This window comes from Haemorhous mexicanus, chromosome 4 (assembly GCF_027477595.1).
Source record: "Haemorhous mexicanus isolate bHaeMex1 chromosome 4, bHaeMex1.pri, whole genome shotgun sequence".
Classification (NCBI taxonomy): domain Eukaryota; kingdom Metazoa; phylum Chordata; class Aves; order Passeriformes; family Fringillidae; genus Haemorhous; species Haemorhous mexicanus.
The window spans coordinates 23,009,690-23,031,302 of NC_082344.1; the positions used below are offsets into that span (position 1 = coordinate 23,009,690).

General features: G+C 43.2%; 1 protein-coding gene across 9 annotated transcripts in view; it reads right to left on the reverse strand.

Annotated features, from left to right (window-relative positions):
- Positions 1-21,613, reverse strand: part of FAM13A (family with sequence similarity 13 member A) — a 117,187-nt gene that overhangs the window by 6,494 nt on the left and 89,080 nt on the right. For all 9 annotated transcript variants that reach the window (XM_059844097.1, XM_059844093.1, XM_059844096.1 and 6 more), the window contains 7 exons: positions 16,592-16,742; positions 8,749-8,962; positions 8,268-8,406; positions 7,100-7,181; positions 6,757-6,977; positions 5,289-5,372; positions 1,440-1,535 (listed from right to left, as the gene is read on the reverse strand). In XM_059844097.1, coding sequence (XP_059700080.1) covers positions 1,440-1,535; positions 5,289-5,372; positions 6,757-6,977; positions 7,100-7,181; positions 8,268-8,406; positions 8,749-8,962; positions 16,592-16,742 — 987 coding nt within the window. The remainder of the gene's footprint in view (positions 1-1,439; positions 1,536-5,288; positions 5,373-6,756; positions 6,978-7,099; positions 7,182-8,267; positions 8,407-8,748; positions 8,963-16,591; positions 16,743-21,613) is intronic.

Consider the following 21,613-nt stretch of genomic DNA (forward strand, 5'->3'; position numbering starts at 1 on the left):
CCAGGAGAAATAGCTTTCTCAAGGAAGAAAAACAGGCCTGGAAAACCCCCTGAACTTGGGCTGTTTTCTCTCGGGATGTTGCTTAGCAAAGGACATCACTGCCAATCTGTTTTTAAAAAGAGACTTGGATGATTATTAGCTGGGTAGTGACTATGAGGCAAAGGCTGCAAGAAAAAATCCCCAGCCCAATGGCTGGCTCTCCAGAGCTACAGGGTAAGCTGAGACAGGCTCTCCAGATTTGCTTTCCAGGAGCTGATTCCCCACTGAAGTACCTACTGATGTAGAGATGGATTTTCAAATGCATCCTGTCTCTCTATGAGCCTCTCACTGTTCTCACTCAGAAGACTGGGGAAAAAAATACCCAGTCTCATCTCTCCTCTGCTAGCCTCTGTGGATTTTCAGTTTTGTGTCCTAACAGGATCTGGGGTCTCTGACACCTTTGCATTAAACTGCCCATGCACACCTAAACAGCCTCCTCCTCGACTGCCAGCACTGTCTTCACAGCACACATTTTGGGGACTATTTTGCATATTCTAGGAGGAACAGCTTTTTATTTTGTTTTAAATGCAGGACCAGGAAAATCCCCCATCATTTGCAGAAAAAAGCCCCACTCAGGAGTGACACTTCACTGGGTAATGCTGTGCCAGGCCATTCACTTCACTGGTTGTCTGTCTACAGAAAGGGGGCAGGACATGAGCACTGCTCCGGAAAAGCAAAAAAAATGTTCGTACATGACAGAGAGAGTAAACAGGAACTATGATAAAAGAACTCTTTTCCATAGTTAGGCTTGAAGTATTCTGTGTGGGTTTTTTAGATTAATTAATTTTTAAGAACTGGACTACACAAATTGTCTAAAATTAAAGACGGTGAATTTTCTCCCTCGAGGGGTGTATTGGGCTCCCTGCTGGCAGCAAAGCACCACCTTGAAAGAGGGAATATCCACCACTTAGAGGATCTCTTTAATACAAATTAAGTGTTAGAAGACTGAGGGCCCTTTCTTTCAGCCAAGGACACGCCTGGCATCTCCTGTGGGATCTACTCAAATCTGTGTTCTGTGTACAGGAACCCTGTACATACAACCCTGTGGAACCAAGCAGCATGGAAGACCTACAGCTCAGCATGGGTTGGTATGGAAAAAGAAGTGAGGCTGTACCAAACAGAGGATGGATGAAATAACAGCAGCAGCCCAACAAAAAGAGAAGAAACAATACAAGGTGAGATGTGCCCTGTGGCTCACAGGTGGGCACTGAAGTCCCTTGACCAGCTTTGCCCAACTTCAGTATGAAGTGTATCATTGATTCATTCATTTGCTTGATCTTTGAGTGATAAGGGAGGTTGGGACGTAGCCTTAGTGACTGTGTTGCAAGCAAAAGTGTGGTGATTCCTGCTTCCTCAGCTTGAAACCAAAGAAATACCCCACAAAAGAGCGCTCTACTCACAATAATGGGGATGGTGTTGGCTCTGGAGAGGATCTGTTTGACCAAGCGATACCTGTCATACAACGGCTTCATCACCTGCCGCTCATTTTTGGTCACCTGAAAAGGAAAAACAGGAGACATCCATGAAGCCTGCAACAAATACTCCACTCTAGAATTCATGTGCCTGTGATCACCCTCAGTCTGAGTGGCTCAGAGACTTGTATAGGGATGACAGGAGAGCAGCATTAGCCCTGAAACTTCTGTTTTCTCCATGAAACTCCCATCCATCACAGCATTGCCTGTGCCTGGTGCCACCTGAAGCTGTGTGGGGAGTCTTGCAAAGGGACTGTAAGAGACAGGTGGTTTAAATGACCAATTAGGGATCAGATGTTCCCAGCACAAAATGACCTGTGGAGGCAGCACTCTGTGCTTGCAGTCACGTCTGCCACCCTAAGCACCAGATGAGCTCTGAGCTTTCCCATTCCTGTTCCTGTGGCCGGCCCTCAATAGCCATGTTTGTGACCCGTGAAAAGAGAAAGCAGCTGCACTGACTGCATGTTGCAATGTGAGGAGACTTAGAGTACCGTAAACTATAGATTTCGCAATAGCTGACTTTCTGGCTTTGCTATTCCTCCAAATTTCCCGTACAGCAGTTTTTCCTCTTTTTAGCCCCCTAACCTTGCCCTCCATCCTTCCTCACAGCCACTTTGCCGGGAAGGATTCACTGCAATGCTTGGAAGGGATGAAGGTGCCATGGCTGTGTGGCATAGAGAAGAGAGAATACTGCTGTGATGTCGACCTCAGGTGTTCCTTACATTGCTCTCCTCCTTAATTCCACTCCTTCTTATTCCTTGTTGTGCTCCCTCCCCAGTTTTGACAGCATTACAAACTGAGTGTGTTATTTCTGGTTTTCTTTCAGATTCAAGGTGGGTTTTATTTCTTCAGTGTTTTCTTACAGCACATTAGAAAACAAACAAAATCCTCAGCAATACCTGATCATCATTCAGCACTGTCTGACCCACATCCTATAAGTGTCCTTCCATTAGATCTTTTGTCTAACTTTAGATTATAAAGCTCTTATGAGGAAGCTTTAACTGATGTCATGCCTTTCTACTTGCTGCTAATCACCAGAGCACCTGAACAACTGCCATACAAAAATCAGCATCAACAGAGTAACCCCTAGGGAGCTTTGTGGAGTCTCTCTTTCTACAACAGAAACAGGAGAAAGGGGAATACAGCTTGAGACAGGGAGGCAATTTCAAACTGCCTTTTATTTTGTCTGCAGTTAACTTTCACTGGCATAATCTTTCTAAAGCTTTTACATCCTCCCTCCAGAGAAAGAGATGGTTTTGGCTTGGGAGGGGCAGAAAGGCTGTGAGTATTGCCAGGAATGGGATGGCAGGGATGAACTCTAAGAATCTGGAGGTAGCATCCATCTTCCTCCTGATAACCAAGCCTATGTTCCCTCTGTTGGGGGCAAATGAACAGGGAGGAAAAGGAGGAAAATCTTTATTCCTTTCCTGGTTCAATGCAAATATCCCCAGGCCTGATAAGGGGGATATAGACGGGCAGTCTTGAGCTCTGGGGGCTGAATGTCACACACCCCCAAGGCACAGCAGGGCTCCCATTCCTGACAGCCTCAAGCTGCCTGTTCATTGAGTAAGCAGCTCACATGGATTAGAGGGATGTGAGCAGCATGAAACAATTCACTCGGTGCTCTTTGTGTTGAGTTTTGTGCTGATGTGCCTGCACTCAATTGCACTGGCTAGCAAGTTGCTTCCAGCTTTGGACATTTCTCTGTAACCCATCCAGAATACAACTAGAGAAACTGGGTAACCTAAATATATATATATATATATATATAATATTATTCCTAGCTTTACAAGATTAGCAGTTTGTGGAACAGGAGGTACAGCACTACTGTTGGCTCAGACAGTCTGTTACTTAAAAAAACCCCAAGACTATGATGAGGCTTATGTTGAGGCTGAGAATCAAACCTTCAATTAACTACATTTCAAAGCTGATTAACAGCACTGTTCTGTACAGAAAAATAAACAAAAGCCTTGGAATGGGTACAAAGTCCTTAGGTATGCTGAGGAATGGAAAAGTTCAACAACATCTTCTGTCTGAGTATCAGTGTGGAGGAGCAGCACAGATAATTAATACAGGCATTGGAAGTTAAGTGTACGAAGTCGGAGCCTGTCCTGCAGCTCATTTACACCAGCAAACTTTACAGAAAGCATATTCTGAAAGTAAATGTTTAGTACATGGGCACACTGTCTCATTAGGCAAACATAAGTAAGACCAGTAAAACCTGAGTATATTTTGGGAGAACATCAAAATGCAAAGAGACTGTTAGAATAATGGAGCCTTTGACACAACTCTGGGGCACACTCCACGTGGCAAAAGAGCAGAAGCTGAGAACAGACCATTGCTTGCATTGTTAGAGCAGCTCAAGAATTTCTGCAGAGACAGACTTTTGGCTTAACTAAAACAGTTCAGTTCCACCTTTGCAGGTTCATCTATCACTGGTACAAAAAGACCCAGCTGCACAATAAATCTGAGCTCCATTGTTTTTCTTGTTTAGTTAAATATCTTTAAGGAAAAAAAAACCCTTGGCTGAACTATCCGCATTCTCCTCAAGCTCTCAGTACTTTTCCACTGCTGCTGCGCCAGGAGCTGGGAACAGCAAAAGCTGATCAGTCTTCCTTGCCATGTAGTTCAGTGTTACTAGGTATAGGCAGCTTATTTCAAAACAAAACAAATTAAAAAGCAGTTGTATAAATGAAGCATTGAAAAAGGTAGGTGGAAATAAAAGTAGGCTGACAAGATAGGCTCTGGGCTTGTTATCTTTTTGAACAGACTGAAGTGAGTTCACTTCAGTAAGATGCCAACTGTTGATTTATAGAATTGTAAAAGCAGCAAAAAAAGACTTGGTCTCACAGAGAACACAGGGAAGGTTAAGTGGATTCCCTTGTGTAGCCCTTTTCCTACACAAGAATAAATCTGCCTGTCCTCTCATGTAACTATGCCATTTTCAGTTGCTAATACAGTTGTGACTGTACAATAGTAGCACTCCAAGAAGGCATTTAAATAAATTAGTGAGACTTTTTAAAACAATGGATAAAGGAAGATATAATTCAGAAGGAAAAGATCAGCAATCTTGTACAGCAGCAGAATGACAGATTTGTGAGCTGCACCAATCAAGTACTCCTTATAAGCAGTAATTTGCTACTCCCAAGCCACAGCTCAGGGGATTAGCAGCACTCTGAAATTAAGTTACTTTACCTGTAAAGATGGTCACAAAGACTATAATGACATCAGTGAAAGAGGAGGGACTCATAAAAAACTTATTTCATGGCCTGGAAGCCACTGTGTTTCTGCCACAGCAAGGATCAACAGGAGACAAAACTTAATTCTCTGTATTCACAAATAAGCTGGCCTTATACCATTGATACCAGAAAACTGCAAACTTCCTGGCTGGATGGGGGACCACGCACAAATATTCTCCTGCAGATTGTCCACTGGACCTCAAATTGGATGTCTGTGGAACCTGATGAGCACAATCCCAAAATAATGACCACTCAGCCTGTAGGTTCTGTCCTGCAGGTGTCTGTCCAGCTCAGTGCTGAGTTAGGACATCACCCTGCCTGGAACAGACTTCTCAGCAGCTGCGGAAGTGAAGGATCAGGGAGGTGGATTAGAGGGTGCACGTGTGGTTTGGAGAGCAAGAAGTTCTAGTGACCTGACATCAAATGGTCATTAGGGGCATCATTTACCACAGACAAAGACATAGAAAGATGTACTTTGAGACAAAAAAAAAAAAAAAAAAAAAAAAAAAAAAAAAAAAAAAAAAGCTGCAGTACATACCGGTCTGCCATGAATGCCTTCATAATTCAGCAAAGCCCTCTGAAGAGCCAATTTTTCAGCTGCTATCTGATCTCGTGTCATGTCCTATGAAAAGTGGCACAGAGAGAGGGAAAGGGAGGAAGAAAAGAAAAAAAGTCAGATTCCTGGACTCAAAAAATACTGATCTGTGCCACAACCAAAGTCATGTCATACCATCATTATGTTTTAAAGACTCATCTCTACCTTCCAGTTGTCTTTTCCCAGCTCCACTGCCAAAGAGACTGTTAATGTGAGTAGAACCCTATGCTCAATGCAGGCAGATTAAACACACAAACTTTGCAATATGAAGGTATTTTATGTACCTAAAGTGGATTTACAGATTATAAGTGTGCTTTGAAAAAACAACACCATGCAACTTTTAATGCTGGTGGATCTTTTCCAGTTAAGATCTGAAATGTAAATTCTGCAACAGAACACATTTCCTTTCTTTTTCTCCAAATCTGAGACAAACTCCATCACCTCTTGTAAAGCTTGACACCTTTGCTTTGACTGTCACAAACACATTTTACCAAGAACTGAAGTGCAGTCAGAATGTGTCTTTCTGCCAATTCTGCTATGGAGTGAAAGGCTGTAGCAGACAAGAGGGGACAAAGCCCCCCCCCCCCCCAAAAAAAAGAAGAAGGGAAGGAAAGACAGTTAGAGAAAACCTCTCTAACTAAGTTGGCCAAAATTCCCCCACTGAATTTGCCAGACACCAAGCCTTTTCTCCCTATCACAGCACCAAATACTATCACAGTCCCTCTGTAAGTAGCCAGGCTTGCTGGTTCTTGCCACAGTCAGAGAATAGTCAAAACACATGCTGTATGTTTTTCTTCTGCAGATCTAGCAAACAAAGATAATGCTGTCTGCCTCACTCTTACACAGCAGTGCACAATTTACATGTCAGCAGACTCAAGGACTTCATTTACAAGGCTGCCCAAACCTCAGGAGCTCACATCACACATGACGACCTCCCTGCTGATAACCCTCAGAGATTACAGCAGCTAACAGAGCTAAATGTGAAACTCTGAAGGTTAGCAGTAACACACCCTGAGAGAAGAACATTTCAATTTTGGAGTGAACAAGAAGCAAGCAGATGACAAAATCTCCAGAAGCACTGGAAGACTCAGAATTTGACAAAAAGCTTTAGATGGAACAACAGAAATAGACAAAAACAGGGCAGAAAAAAATGGCAATAATTCAGAAACATTACTAGGAACATGCAAGGGTCAGACAAAGAACACAAGATGACATACAATAGAAACAGCGCTGGGAAAAAAATCAAGATGCTAAAGGCAGAGGGAAAGGAATTAAAGCAAGTGAGCCCAGACTAAAGGCTGCAGACTTTTTAACAAAATGTAGAGGACCCCAATGCTTTCACAACTGACTGTGCAGCCACAAGTAACCTATTTGCACATAAAGGCCTAAAGGTGACCTGTCTACATTGTACCTTAATGTCTTCAGGTCGATTTGTCTCTGCTCGTTTCTCTTGAAGCTTCTTCTGGATGGATTCAAGGGTCACTTCCACGGCAGGCTTGGCAGATTTATCTGACAGGTCTTGCTTCTTGTCATCCTCCTTCTCCAGCTGAGAGCCGAAGCTCTTGGGGAGCGTGTTGCTGCGCTGACGCACAACAGGGCCAAGGTCTTCCTCCGAGATCTTCAGTTTTGACTCTGAGCAGGGAAAGATGAGCACTTTTTCATTTTTAAAATGTGATAGTGTCAGGTTCACTGCCTCACATCAAATCTAAATGAGGCAGAGTCAAGCTACCAGGTGCACCAGTGGCGGTTCTCACCTTTAAGTTGCTTTCGGAATTTGGCCAAATCATTAGTCCATTTGAGCACTTCAGGGTTGGCTGCTTTGTCACTGTGGGAAGGCTGGGAGGAAAGAAAAGCCATGCTGAATCTGTGTTAAAGCACCAGGAGCGATCACTGAAACAAGTCTGTGGCACAAAGGGGTACAGTGGAATTTGGACCCAGCACAGAGCACAGGCACTGGCTTCTGACTGGCAGCTGCACACCTCTGACCAGCCCACTTCAGACCTCGCTTTAATTGCTCCTGCCTGTCACAACACTCTGTCTTAGGGGCATCGTGAAATTGATTTTCTTTTTAGAAAACACAAAACATTTGATGCCAATGATTAAGCTGTAGGAGTGACTCAGAGGGCCGGATGCACATTGGAATCCTCGTGTCTATTGTTTCCTAACAAGAGGGTACCTCTAAAATAGAGGAAACCTAGCATGAACACTTGGAAAAGTGTTATGACTCATGTATCCACACCAAAGGCTGCCTTACATTCAAAGACATCAAATAACCCAAATTCTAGGCTACAGCAGCATTTTTTTTCAGCCTTTCCTACTGCATGCCAGAACAATTCTTTGCCATTTAGATAGCCAAAGATGCACCCATGCAAAGCTTTACAGCTCCTTCCAAAGCTTTCTGTGTATCAGAAGGGCATGTCAGAACAATTAAGAGTCCAGTACACTGTTGCTGCTTAGCAGCACCTGACTATGGTTCCTTGCTCATGAGTGAAGGCAGCTGCAATGCACAGGTGTTCTGGGATTACCATCAGGCAAATGAGATCAGCGACTGTGCTTCCCATATGCTGAAGTTAAATAAATAAACAAACAAACAGAAATTGAACATAGCTATTCCTACACGCTGTCTTAAGCAGTGGTCAACGTTTTATGAGTTCACTAGCCTTCCTTCTCATGCTGCATGGATATTGCATAATACCTGGAAATGTAATTTGCTTGGTGTGTGCATACAGATTTCGGGGGGGGGGGGCAGTAGGTGTTCTGCCTTTTTTTTTCTTTCTTCATTATAAAAGCTTTCAAGCCCTCTGTATGTTTGGCATATTTCCCTGGTGTCCCTCTGCATGCTTGACCCACTTCCCTGGTGTCCCTTCCCTTTGCTGCTAATGCATCCATCTCCATGTAAATGCTTAACTCCTAGAGACTCACTCTGTATTTCCTCTCCTCTTCGAATTTGTCCTCAAATTTCCTGATCTTTTTCTTCAACCCCTGAATCCTCCGGGTGAGTTGTGCAGGGGTAAGGTCTTCTCTGTCATCTTCATAAGATCCTAAAGATGAACTCCGTCTCCTGCCAAGAGCAGAGATTGCAGGAAGAACTTATCCAAACAGCCACAGTACATCTTGATGCAGAGGCCACATCAACTTTGTGTGAATAAAGGCAAGGCCCACGAAAGTGAGAATGCTATGTTGCTACTCTGCAATGACAGATAGCAAAAGGTGCTCTAACAGCCCTAGATATTAATGCACAAACCCAGAAATCAACTACAAAGAACTTTTTATAAAATATCAGTTCCCTGTGAGTAGGGACACAAACCCAAGGCAGCACAGCCGATCCAAAGAGATGCTGCTTGATGCAACTGTGCAAACCCTTAGCAGCTGCATGTGAAAGCACTGGCAAATCATAACCCACCTCATGAAGGAATGAGAATTGGGAGGAGAAGGAGGCACTTCTGTATCATCCAGGTACTGTTGGCTCTGTCCATAGGCATAGAAGCGAGGGGACAGCATGGGATCGCTGTCCTCATCCAGAAGCTGGCGAATCAAGCGCCCGGCCTGCGGGGAAAGGCGAGCCTCATCTGAGTCTAAGCCGTCTCGCTGCCATGAGGAAAGAGCAGGGATGGGCTCTGGGAACAGTAAGACAAAGGCTGGTTTTATCAGGTTTGCTTTATACATAAGACAGACTCCAGGTAACTTTCTAATGAACCTTGACCTGCTCAGGACTGTGACTCTTGTCACCAGGCATTCTCTGGTCATTACTCCCATCTGCCCTGTGTAAAAAGCATTACAAAGCCTGGCCACAGCAGGTAACCTACACAAATATAAGTCATGTCTTAGGTGCAACAGAAAACTACCCAAAGGCTGACCAGGAATTACCATGGACTGACACCAAATAAGGCAATCACCAGCTAGCACCTTTGAGGAAAAAGTTATGCTGGACAAAGAGCATCATTGGCACATGGTGTACAGAAGAGGCAACTGGATTCCAGAAGGAATTTTTTTCAGTTTTAGAATGTACAAATGCTGTAAATGAATAGCATGTTAATGGTTCTCCTATAGGCCCCCCTATTGCCTGCTACTGGAAATTCAAAGCCTAGGAGTAAGCATAGGTTCTTCTTATCTGCAAGCAAAAGGTGTCCCACATTACCACCTGTTCCACAGGGTGCCCAGCCCACATATTAACAATAAGAGTAATATGGTCTGAGTTTCCCTTTTTCCCTTTCACACGCAATCCTCCTGCTTACAGTATGGTAGAAAAGTGAGGAAATCTTCAGCCCCCTGGACAACCTAACCAGCCAGAAGCAAAAGCAATGTTGTACAGGGAGGTGGTGGAGTGGGAGAGAAAGGGAAACCCAATTTAGCACTGCTGATTAGCATAATAGAGCCCACGGAAAGCAATCGCCTCAATCTTGTGATCACTCCCTCCAGATGCCATAAGGAGTCTAACATTTTGTGTTCAGATAGTTTACTAAGCTGATTTGCATGCTCCTACTTAAACTGTCTAATCCTGTGGTGCTAAGAGCTAGGCTTTGAACTTCTAAATCTAACAAATAGTTCTAGAGTCAAGTAACAAAACAAAAACCTTATAGAAAGCTCCCAGACCAGTCCCAGAGCTAAGAATTAATTGTTTCCTGTGCCTAGTGCGTCTATTCTTCATTCACGAAGAGAGGGGGCTTTTGAACTTATCAGTTTATGAATAAAAAGCAGGGTTTCCTTTTGCTGAAGAAGGTTAATGTTTTCACAGCTCAGAGTGGATTGCATGAGGATTCCCCTGCAGAACCTCCGTGCTGTTTAACATTCCCCCTCTGTACAATTTGGGCAGTGTGAGATCATTGCCAATGCAGCAGCCATGAGCTCAGTGCTCTTTTGCTTGTGCACATCTTCCAGTTATGCTCTCCTCCTTTTGCCTTCTTCCTTAGCACATGGATACAAATGGCAAGCCTCTGTTTAGAGGCTGGTGCTGCATGCACACTGATGTGCTACCCTGAAAGGGATGACAGGAGGTTTTTGCACAAGCTTTTTGCCTAAGAGCCCCTCAAAGGTGTTGTGGTAAGAGAAGCACATACAAGCCTGGCTCACAGGGGCCGCTTCCAGGGGGTGTGCAAGCCCAAAGTGTATGTAGGCTGTTTTGCTAAGGTTTGGAAGCTTAGGTAGCCTGAACTTCCTTTGGGTAATTTCTGAAAAAAGAGTTTTTCTAAGCTCTGTTCAGCCTTGGCATTTTCTAATACCTGAAATATTTTGTATCCACTTCCCTGAATCTCTTGATTTTAGGAAGGGTCTCACAAGATCTTTTGTAGCAAAATAAAGGGTAATACAAAGGGGAAAAAAAAATTGATATATTTGACCAGCAGGAAGGAGAGTTAAATGATGCATGAAATTCTTCTAGACATCTCTCACTTCTAATTGTTTGAATACCTCTCACCCTCAAACTGAATTTCCTCTTGGAAATTGTTAAGTAACACCTCCATGGGATTTACATAGATAGAATAAACTTAGAAAAAATCAGGCATATTTAGCAGTAACTAAATTAAGCTCCTACCACACCAGCTAACAAAGCCATTATTAATCATGCATGATGTATGTGACTTTGTCCAAGGTGGATTTAAAACCAGATAGCACGCGACATTCAGGGAATTGCAATGGCTCAAAGAGCCTCTGATCAAACCCCAAAAGACAACAAAGCACTTTATGTAACCTAATTGAGACTGGGGTGTGTCTACTTTGTATTTTGTTGATTTCAAAATACTCCCCCAAAACAGAAAACTCCCATTCCAAAGAAGAAAGTGTTAAAAAGGAGAAGAAAAAAAAAAGTCCTAAAAGGAAAATCTTCTTGACAGAAGAAATGGCTGCTACAGAAAATCAGTTTTCTTTAACCCTTGCTCCTGGAAGGCCTGACTCCATGGGTAATTTTGTTTCCCTTGCTGACCATACACATTTAGAAGACAAAACCTCAGTCAGACAAAAAAATGGCTAGACCCCTGAGAGCAACACAGCAATTCATCAAGGAACATATTTAGATATGTAAAAATTACAAATTTTATCTACATCAGATCACTGAGTGGATCAGCACTGCAGTCTAACTGCCTTCTCTCTCCTGCTGGCCAGGTGCCAGGCCCTTCAGCTGGAACCACTGGAATTGCTGGATCACACAAACACACGGGAACCCACTAAGGGTAAGCTACTCCTTTTTCTGACAGTGCACAACCAATTAATTCCTCTTTAACAGGATGCATAATATCTTTTGTTATTCATTTAGCCAAGACAGCTATCACAGCATTGAGCTTTTTCTGAAGACTGCTGCACTCCTGGACTGAATGGTTTTGAAGTATCTGCTATGAAGTCCAGTTTTAAAGCATCCACTATCGTAATTAATGCTGTCAGCCTTTCCCCTTCCTGCTAATTGAAGAACAAAATCCCAGTAGAGATTGTAAACATTTCACCTTTTCTTTGCCACTGACTTGACAGAGCAGGTACACTGACTCCTCTTCTGTACTGAACAGATCTCTCCTGCTCAGGGAAAAATCTCAGTTTTCTACTCATCTCCACCTTCTTTTCATGTACTATTTTCCCCTCCATTTTCCAGAATGACAGCTTTGCATGGCGGGGGCAGGGGGAGGAAGGGGTAGGGGAGGAATATTTAGCCACCATGGCTGTACCAGTGCAGAGAAAGGGTGAAAAAATTTTTAATGCCTTGGTCAGACTCTCTAGGCATTTCTTCCAGGCATGCCTTTTCTAAGCTGGCACAGAAGCAGTGAACTGTGTTGGTAGTGAGACTGCAGTCCCTCAGAAGTGCTGCCCTCCCTCTCAAAATCCCACAACCAGCTCATCTTTATACAAAGCTGTCAGCCATCTGCCAGGTGTGGCTCTGCAGAGCTCCACAGGCACACAGAGCATTGCCTATGGCAGTACAACCTCTCTGCCAACCTGCTGCATAGAGGGCTGGAGATTTTAATAAACCTGAACCTTTAAGTGCCTCACACAAGAAGAAAGATTTATTGTACCAAACTGCTGTATTACAGGTGAGCTCCAAGCCATCTTGCTGACAAAACCTGTCTTTTTTTAATCACTGCATTGTGTATTTGCCACAGGGTTACTGGGGGCTGCAGGGCCAACAGAGGGGTGTCTACACACAAATACCACTTAAGCTGCAGCCAGCAAAACGCCATAGGCATCTCATGTTTCCCTCTCTGCAGCCACACAGCTCATACATGCTGCTAACACTGCTTCTACACACACCCATCTGTCAAACAAATGAGGCCAAACCTTAGCTGCTGTAAATTCAAGTAAGTCCAGAGGGATTGAAAAGTCTAAACTCATTTTAACACCTGAGGTGCTAGTATCAAATACCACTTAAAAGACTCCAGAAAGACCTCTCATAATGAAATGAATAAAGTAATTTAAAACTCCATCCAAAGCATTCAGTAGCTCAGTAATGACCTATTTTCATCTTATAAATAACTATGAAAATATCCTTGTTTGAATAAATCAGCAGGCATTCTTCCTACATAGATCAAAAGAATAGCCCAAATACAGCACTACCACACCTCTTCACTCAGTGAGATGACACATCTCTCAGCTAGCAAGCAAACTTTGTATTTTGTTTATAGCATGGCATAACAATCAAAAAACCAATTTTAATATTTTGATGCTATTCAGTAAACAATGCAATTTTTTTGATATTTAGTAATAAAAATAGGATGTGCCTCACCCCCTTTTGATTTCTTACGCTAAAGAGTGTTACACACAAATAAGCTTATCAATCTAAGTTCACAGTGTTGGAAAAAAGAAAACTAAGTTCAGCTTCCCTTCTGCTATACTATATGGATTTTTTTCTGCATTACTTTGGTTTTTTTCCATGGGAAAGCATCATTAAGTCAGTGCCAAAACTATTTGTAGATCAGCTTCATCCTCAGGGTCTCAAGTGCTGCAATGCTTGAACTCAAATTGTTTTTTAAACTTCTGCTTTTATTTATTTTTTTAAGCTTGAAGAAAAATGCCAGCTGATTGTTTCATAAGAGCTTGTTACTGCAAACTCTGCTTGAAATCTCAGCTACAGAACTTTTTAAAAGTGTCAGTAATCGGGTGACATCAGCAGCAATCACACATCATATTGATTTACTGAACTGCCTGCTGACAGGGCCAGCCGCTGCTATGGAGAGCAACATACTTCCAGATTTTCCTTGAGGACAGGATAGCAAGTTCTGGGCTAGAATTAGAAACATTTGGTGAGAAATCTGCACAATAGTGCTGGCCTGTGAGAGAACACTCTGTTCCCCTCAGTCACTGCACCCGACTCAAATGTAATCCACAACAATTAGAAACCTTAGCTGTGGAAGCAGCTCTGGACACGCCTGCTCCCAAAGCCATCTCAGCTGGCAGCCCCTGACCAGCTCAGCAGGCAGAGTCAGGAGTGACATCCCAGCTCACAGGGACAGCTTGGTCCACATCCAGGGCAATAAAACTCCCTGATCCACACCTCCAAGTGCACACCAGGAAAATACTCCTGGACCATGGGAAATGCACCGAGGCAAGGAGTTCAGTGCCTGAATTTGGCTGGGGCACTGCTCACGCCCTGAGTGCTGCGTCAATAGCCTGATGATTCCTACACAAGCCTCTATACTTAGCAGGTGAGTAGGATGCAGAAGGTGGGTACATGGCAAAGTGTGAGGCTGCATTGCAGGGAGCAGGGAGAAAATGTCTCTGTCCTCTCTGTGCTCAGCTTTAGGTAAAGGGAACACAGCCTGGAGAAGTACAGCCAATCTCTCCTTGTGTACAGATCTGACTATGAGATGAAAGGTATGGGGAAAACAAATCTGGTAGAAATTACTTCTAGTGTAACATGAAGGGCACAGGGCCTGCCAGCTCACCTGGCAGCAGTTCTCATAGTTCTGTGCCCCTGACTGAGGGCTTTTAAAGTAGCTCTGCTCTTTAAATGATGGAGAGCCTGCCTGAGTGACAAATAAAATCTAGTCAATGGACAAGGTCATCTTGTGTAATTTTGTGCCCATTGTTGAAGGCTCTTTCCTAACACTTGACTGGAGGCAGTGGCAGCCACAGCTGAAAGCAAGTCCTCAACCTGTAATTGTTCTCACACATCTCTTGTGCAAGTCCCAGCAGTTGCCCCAGTCACTAGCTGGCCTGTATGTATGATATAGACGACCATCACCCCTAACATTAGCTCAACTATGTCCTGAAGAATGGGTAATTTCCTAAGAGATGGACCTACCACATTTGCTAGAACAAAGCAATAAACAGCTCAGTATTAAAGCTTCTGAAGGCACAGTCCTTTCTGTTTCTCATTGGGGATGCAACCAGAGCTGTGGCATGGATCCTGCAGAGATGTGTGAAGGATTGAGTGACTTGGGCTGGCTGGTAAGGAAAGGGAGGATGGATGTCCTTGTTGCTAGAGGTGTGGATGGGTGGCACAGCCCTGCCCTGCAAAGCCAGTCTCAGCAACAGACTCTGCTGTTAGCTACAGAAGCAGTTCGAGAGTTGATGTTAAGATATTCCTCTTCCTGGCTTCTGCAAGCTTGAATGAATATCCACAGCTAGGAAAGACTCAGTCTGTCCTTGCTGAGACACAGAAGGCACCATTTTGCTGCTGTTCACCCACACCAACAAAATGGTGATTCTGGAAGGCACGCATTTCAGAAGATGATGTCTCTCTCACCCCAGACAGCTGATTCTTTTGCAACTGCCCACCTCCTCCTCCTGCGAAATACACGTGAACAGAAGGGAGGAAGGAGCAATCAGAGAGAAGCACAGTCACATGTGCCCATAATCCTGCGTCATGTTTGCAGGGCAAAAGAAAGCTAGAATCCAAACATAAGAGCATGCCTACTAAGAGGGAGTTGTACCAAAGAAGCAACCTATTTCATACAATGGGAAAGCCTCTGGCAGGCAGACAGGAGCTGTGCTCTCCCCTTCATGTGTTCATATGACTGCTATTAGTAATGCAGGAAGGGAAAAAAAAAGTCATTATTCCCCAAGGTTCACAGGAGGGCTGAAGCCACACATCACCTCTGAGAACGCAGACGTGCTCACCCTGGCTTGAGACCCTGCAGGGCTCTGCTAATTGGCCCCTCAGTAAACATCCAGCAGCCAGGGCTGCATGGTAGCCTTTCCGTGGTGCTTTGATCAGCCGTGCTGCATGTGCGGTGATTCCACCCAGGGAATCCCCACATAGCAAGCAAATGGGAAAATTCCCTCCTGTGCACGGTGTCTGCTGGCCTGGCTGAATCAAAGGCAGCCATGGATGTGGGATTTCTTTACCTGCACCTGAAGTGTCATAACTGCTCATCTCCTAGAGGGAAAGGCAAAACATACTAGATCACGTACACTGTGGAGGCAGGAGCAGAGGACTTCCCTTCTCAGTGTTCATCAGAGATTGTTATTTTAGAGCAATGAATTAGTCGCACATTTTCCCTCTCTTGCTTCATTAAAACACCACACTTGTGCTTTTCTGCTTCTTCCCTGTTAAAACCTCTTTCACTCCTAAAGCATAAAGTAACAGAAGAACTCTGGCTTGTACACAGACACATACTCAGTAACTAGAAAAGTGTTTGATCCCAAAACTACTGGACACCTTCATTTCATCTCAATTTCAAATGAAATTAAGGTCATGGCACCCACAGATTTTGCTTAGATTCCCACTCTTAAATGAGTAAGTGTACAGCCAACCAAGCGTGTACTCTGCAGAGGAGAGCTAAGAAACTGTATTACAGCAATTTATATGACATACAATCAATTTAACACTGCCATTTAAGCTGGTCATCAAAATTCCTTCACAGCATACACAAAAAAAAGTTGGCTGTAAGACAAAGTAACAGATAGCATTTTTTACCAGCTGTGCTTTTCAGGTGTGAATCATTATTTCCAAACAGTGATTGAAGAAAAGTTCCTTTTAGACTCTCAAATACCCAGTTGCTTTGAAGTGTAGGGCAGTCTAGCTTAATTACCACTGACCAGCCACTAAGAAATAAGGTATCTTGAAATCCTCAGAGACTTAACAGTACTAAATAGAACATGAAAGTAACTTCAAGAATAAAACATTTCATTTTCCACCTCTAAGTGACAATTAGAGTTAGCATCATTCAGTATTTGCTTCCCGTTTCTCCAAACTTTCAGTTCTATATTCAGGACAAAGTTGCTTTTCTATTGTTTTTAGCAAGGGAACGTGGTCACATAAAGATACACCCAGTCAGGATTCCCTCTCTCCTGTTTCACTCACACAACCAGCCATCACACAATCCTACCTTCCCAGTTGTTGTCATCGCACAGTGACGTTAAATCCAGCCGAGGCACTTCAGATACAAAGCTGTTTTCCTGATCATCAGCATCTTGATTTCTTTGCAACTTGTTTTCAGGCATGCTTGGATGTTCTTGAATCTTCATACTTGAAGTCAGCTATGTTCCCATACACCAAAGGAAATGAGAGAGAAAGGAAAAAAAAAAGGTCTCAGGATGCAGAGAGGGGGAAAAAAACCCCTGCAAGTCACAGCAGCAGTAAGCTCACGCCTTTAGCTAAAAAGATCCAAACAGACCCTGATGTTTCCAGCTCCAAATCCAAATCCCTTGCCTGGTGACCCCTGTGTACTAATTGCTCACTCACTTCAGTAAAAACATCCGTCCTCTGCCTTTCTTGAATTTTTCCTCATTTAGAAAGCAACTACAAGTTCCTGAGACTGTCTGCCCTGACAACTGCATGCAGCTGAGAAAGCCTCCAGTAGTGGAGTGGGATGAAGTGGGAGGGAGGGAAGCAGGGAGGCAGGGAGAAAGGGAGAGGGAAGGGGGTGGCTGCGTACACTTCCTACAGGAGCGCAACTCCTTCGAGCAACAACAAAAACGCTGCTGCTGCTGCTGTTGTGAGGCTGTAGCAATATGGTGCCTCCTAAAAAGCAGGCACCAGAGCTCCCGAGGCAGCAGCCGCAACCAGCCAGCAGGGCAGGCTACGTACATGAATGCTCTCATGCAGGCTGTGCTGGCTCAGATCAATTAGTGCCAGCTAAGCTGTGCTGGCTGCACATTCCCTGATTTCCTGTGGTTGTTTTCTAGCTGGGCGTGGGGAGAGCAGAACTATTTATGGAGGAGCTCTGGGTATTAAAGCGGTGTTGCGCAAATCCAAACAGCAGTGGGGTTTGGCATCTCAGCTGGAAGCAGTGTGGACTCTGGGAAAATGCCAAAAATTCACAGAAGCATCCAGTAACAGGGATAAAAAACCAAAAAAAGCAGAATTCTGTCAAGTACATGATTCATCAGCTAGTACTACCTAGAAGCAATTGCTGTTTGTCTGAGCACTGTTCCCCCTGCACATACCACACGTCGTGTGCGTTTATGCAGCAATCCCTGCCATTCCCACAATCCAGAGACACAGTGCGCGTGTCTGTGACAGCGCCCGATGAGAGCACTTCTGGCACTCCAAAATAAATTAGCTGTAATGCCTCACAGAGGGCAGTAGGGAAAAGGAAGTGTAATGCATGTACATAAACATGTAGTGTGATATGTATAAACCCACCAACAAACACAGAGCTAGATGAATAGACAGGATTATGTTACTACATAAACTATTTGGATTTGCTAAGAACAGCTTAGGCATAATGCTCTCAAATATAGTCTAGTGGGCAGTCAGCATGCAGACTTCCCCTCTGTAAATCTAGTAAACAATCTGCATATTCTGATCTGGGAAGAAAATGTGCCAAAAAAACCCCAAAAAAACAGCATTTCTGGACCTATTTTCCTTATAAATCCAGAAGCATGGCCAAATGCTTCAATATCCTTAGTACATGCCACTAAGGCAAATTTACTTTTTTCCATCGGCAGAAAGCTAATAATGTGTTTGGTGCATCTTTTCCCTTTTGAGCAGAGAAAAACAAGTAACTTTCATGAAGAGGGAGAAAAGTTGCCTAGTAGACAAATCATATGAATAAATGTTTTTATCTGGATACAGTTCCATCAATCCCTGCAATTGAACAGGGTGCTAAATAATCTCATCTAGGCTTCCTTTCCCACAAAAGTTGGATCAGGTGATCTTTTGAGGTCCCTTTCAACTTGGGCTGTTCTACTGTTCTAAAATTCTGATGAATACCCTGGTATTTGTAAAGAGTGTTCTGCATTGTATTTGTGTAAGGTGTGTATTTCCTGTACATTTCAATAAACGGCCTTTTTGAAACATTATAACAAAATGAAACACTAGATGATACTTTGCCAAGCACTAATAACTCATGCAGCTTGACGCTAAATCTGATTACAAATGTGTTTATTGTGAGAGCTGTGCGTGGAAAAATGCTAATTCACCATTCAGTATCTTTTAAGCTGCTTCCAGGCTGAGAGGACTTAAATATCTCTCTAAGGTCCATTGACAAATTTCCTGCCAGGATTTAAATAGTCTGTGTACTCACAAACAAAGACTGGTCAGTGGCTAAATGTACCAGTTGATAAACTGCTTGTAAATTACCAGCACAGTATTTAAAGGTGATATTTTAAGGCAAGGAAAGAAATAAAGCACTGAGTTTCAAAACAGGTGCTATTTTTAAAAGCAAAGAAGTGTGAAGGAGAGGAAGGTACCTAGATTTTAACAATTTCAGAGGCAGCAACCTGAGAATACCATCTCATCACCACTACTGATACTAATTACAGATAAATGTCTTTCTATGAAGAGTGTACAATCTCCTGACTTATTAAGACTCTTAAAAGATATCTGTAGCAGATATAAGGGCACTTCCCAGATAGGCAAACATTTCCATTACACATATATTAGAAAGATGGTATCGGCGTCTTCTTCCTCCTGAAGTCATTTCAGTAATTGGAAATATTTAAAAGGTGTGTAAAAACAGGCCTGTGCCCTGCCTGCAGCCAGTTACTCTCCTTTCCTTGCTCACTGATGTAGGCTCTAATACAATGAATAAATCATTAGGTGTTCTGAAGAACAATGGTGGTACAAACCCAGGAGACTCAAGAAAGCAGATGTTTAACTTCCTTTGCATTAATGCTCCAAACCCATAGAGTGGTAGAAAATTCAGTATTCCCATCACTTATTTTCTTTTTTGATTGCCTGACGCCATCAGCTGCCACTCTCTAGGAAAAGAATCAAGTAAGGGAGAACTACTTTGCTTTAGGTATGGATGCAACACAATTTCTTACAAATCATAGGGGCAGCAAGTTGATGATGTTGGTAACAGCTGGCAGCCACAGTTCACTGTAGATATTGGATAAATGACCACAAAAAATCTTCCAAGCAGGTACTCGAATTCTGCTTTTTAGAAGCTGCTTCTGCAGCCATGCTTTGCAGGCACCAGTAACTACAGATCTAAGCAGCCTGGGGATAAGTCAGCTGCACTCATTCTCCCTGCTCCAATGGAGATTGAGCATAAAGAGTAGCTCAAGCAGCAAGAAATAAATGGCAACAGAAAGACTTTTAAATTCTGATCAGGAAGTTGTATTCTCTTCAATTACATATGGATTCCAATCAACTCTACATAAAAGGCCTGCTTCCCCCACATGTGATGCACCATTACAGCCACAAGCAGGAAGCATCCTTGAGCACATTTTAGGGATACAACCTGATGCAAGAACACAGCCATTCTGCTGCCTTCCTCCTACCTGAGCCATGCCAACACCCTTCTACACTTGTTGCCATGTTGGTATGAATCTTAAATACTTTTCCATTGTCAAAACCTGGGTACTAGAAACCTATGTTTTTCCTCCTGGAACTTAACTACTTCCAAGAGCAGATTATGAAAGTTACAAAACCACTGAAAATTCATTTGAGGCTTGTGTTTCAAGGTATTTTTACAGTCTCACGGAGACCCAAGTCAGCAGAACTGGTAGCTATAGCAAATTCCAAATCCTTTCCTAACAGCTTTAGACTGGAGGCAGGGTGAGAAAGAGGAAAGAATAAGAAGAACCTTGTCCCTTCCTCAACCTGAATGAGTTGTTTGTTATGAAACGTATGTCTTTAAGCTGCCCTAAGCAAAAGGCTTATAAGGGGCAAGGAATGTAAAACAACTCTGCCGGAATGTAACATTTTCTTGACCTTGTAATTCCTATATAATATGCAATCTCTGGTTAAGATCCTCTCTTGCAGGTAAAATTTTACACTTTAAAACTTTTCCTAAGGTGTAGTTTATTTTAAGGTTATGATTTCATATTTAAATGTATCTCCACCAGGCTAATTTAAAAGCTTTATAGGAGTATTGCTTGTATGGCATCAACAGCAGCTTTTGCACATGCAAGTGGGTACGTGAGGAACAAGCTGTTGCAAAATCCAGGCTGGAAAATACAACAGTTCACGAGCAAGTGCAAGGGATTACTGACCCTCTAGGAGCAAAGTAGGAGATCCATGTTAGCCCAGTCAGAGCAGTGATCAAAGGCAGCTCTGAACACCCTTTGCAGGGGCTACATATTTCAGGGTCCAACAAACTTCACCAGCTACCACACAGCTGATCAGAGCTCAGCTCATGGCAACCTTTTACCTTTCCTGCTAGGTGGAAATAATTCCTACCAGAAATTAAGTCTTTCAAAACAATAAATGCATTGTGGCTTTTATTTTTAAAAGAAACACAAGAGAAGTCTAATTTAAAAGTACTACCAACCTTCAGTCAACTCCAGACAGCCAGAGAAATCAGTGGCTATAGCTGCTTTACTGTGCCCATTTGAAATGGATGCACACCTGAGGGAGAGGTGCCTCAGATAACTCTCCCCAGTATTTTAAATGCTTGGCTGTCAAGAGGTTTTTTAAGCAAACCCAGATGAACCAGTGACTGCAAAGGGGTTTAACCTAACCCAACCCCAATCTTTGAAAACACCATAAAGCCAGTGCAAGAAGTGTGTATGTGTGTGTGTGTGCAAGAGAAATTAAAAGCTGGGGGAAAAACTGCTGCCATCAGCATCACATCTCCCCTCCTGACATCCACCCCAGCCATCAACTTAAAAAGAAGCAGGAGGTGATCCAGTTTCCTAAGACAAATGGATTACAGACACCTATGTTCAAGAGCAACAGGCTGCAGTAGGAAATGATAAATAAAAGGCCCAATTATTTTAGAGAAATCAAGAGAGACAAACTAATCTTACTACCCTGCCAGATAAGAAGTCAGATGTCTTGTTTTCCATAATTAATAAGGGAACTTCATGTCACTTAAACCACAGTGCTGACTTCAGTGATCCTTCCCTCTTTGGCAAGGAGGGATCAAAGGGATTGAAACAGAAGCTATCAGACTCCCCAGTGGTTGAGAGGCTCCCTCAACCATGTAAATAAAAAGCAGAGCTAAGGGACAGAAAAA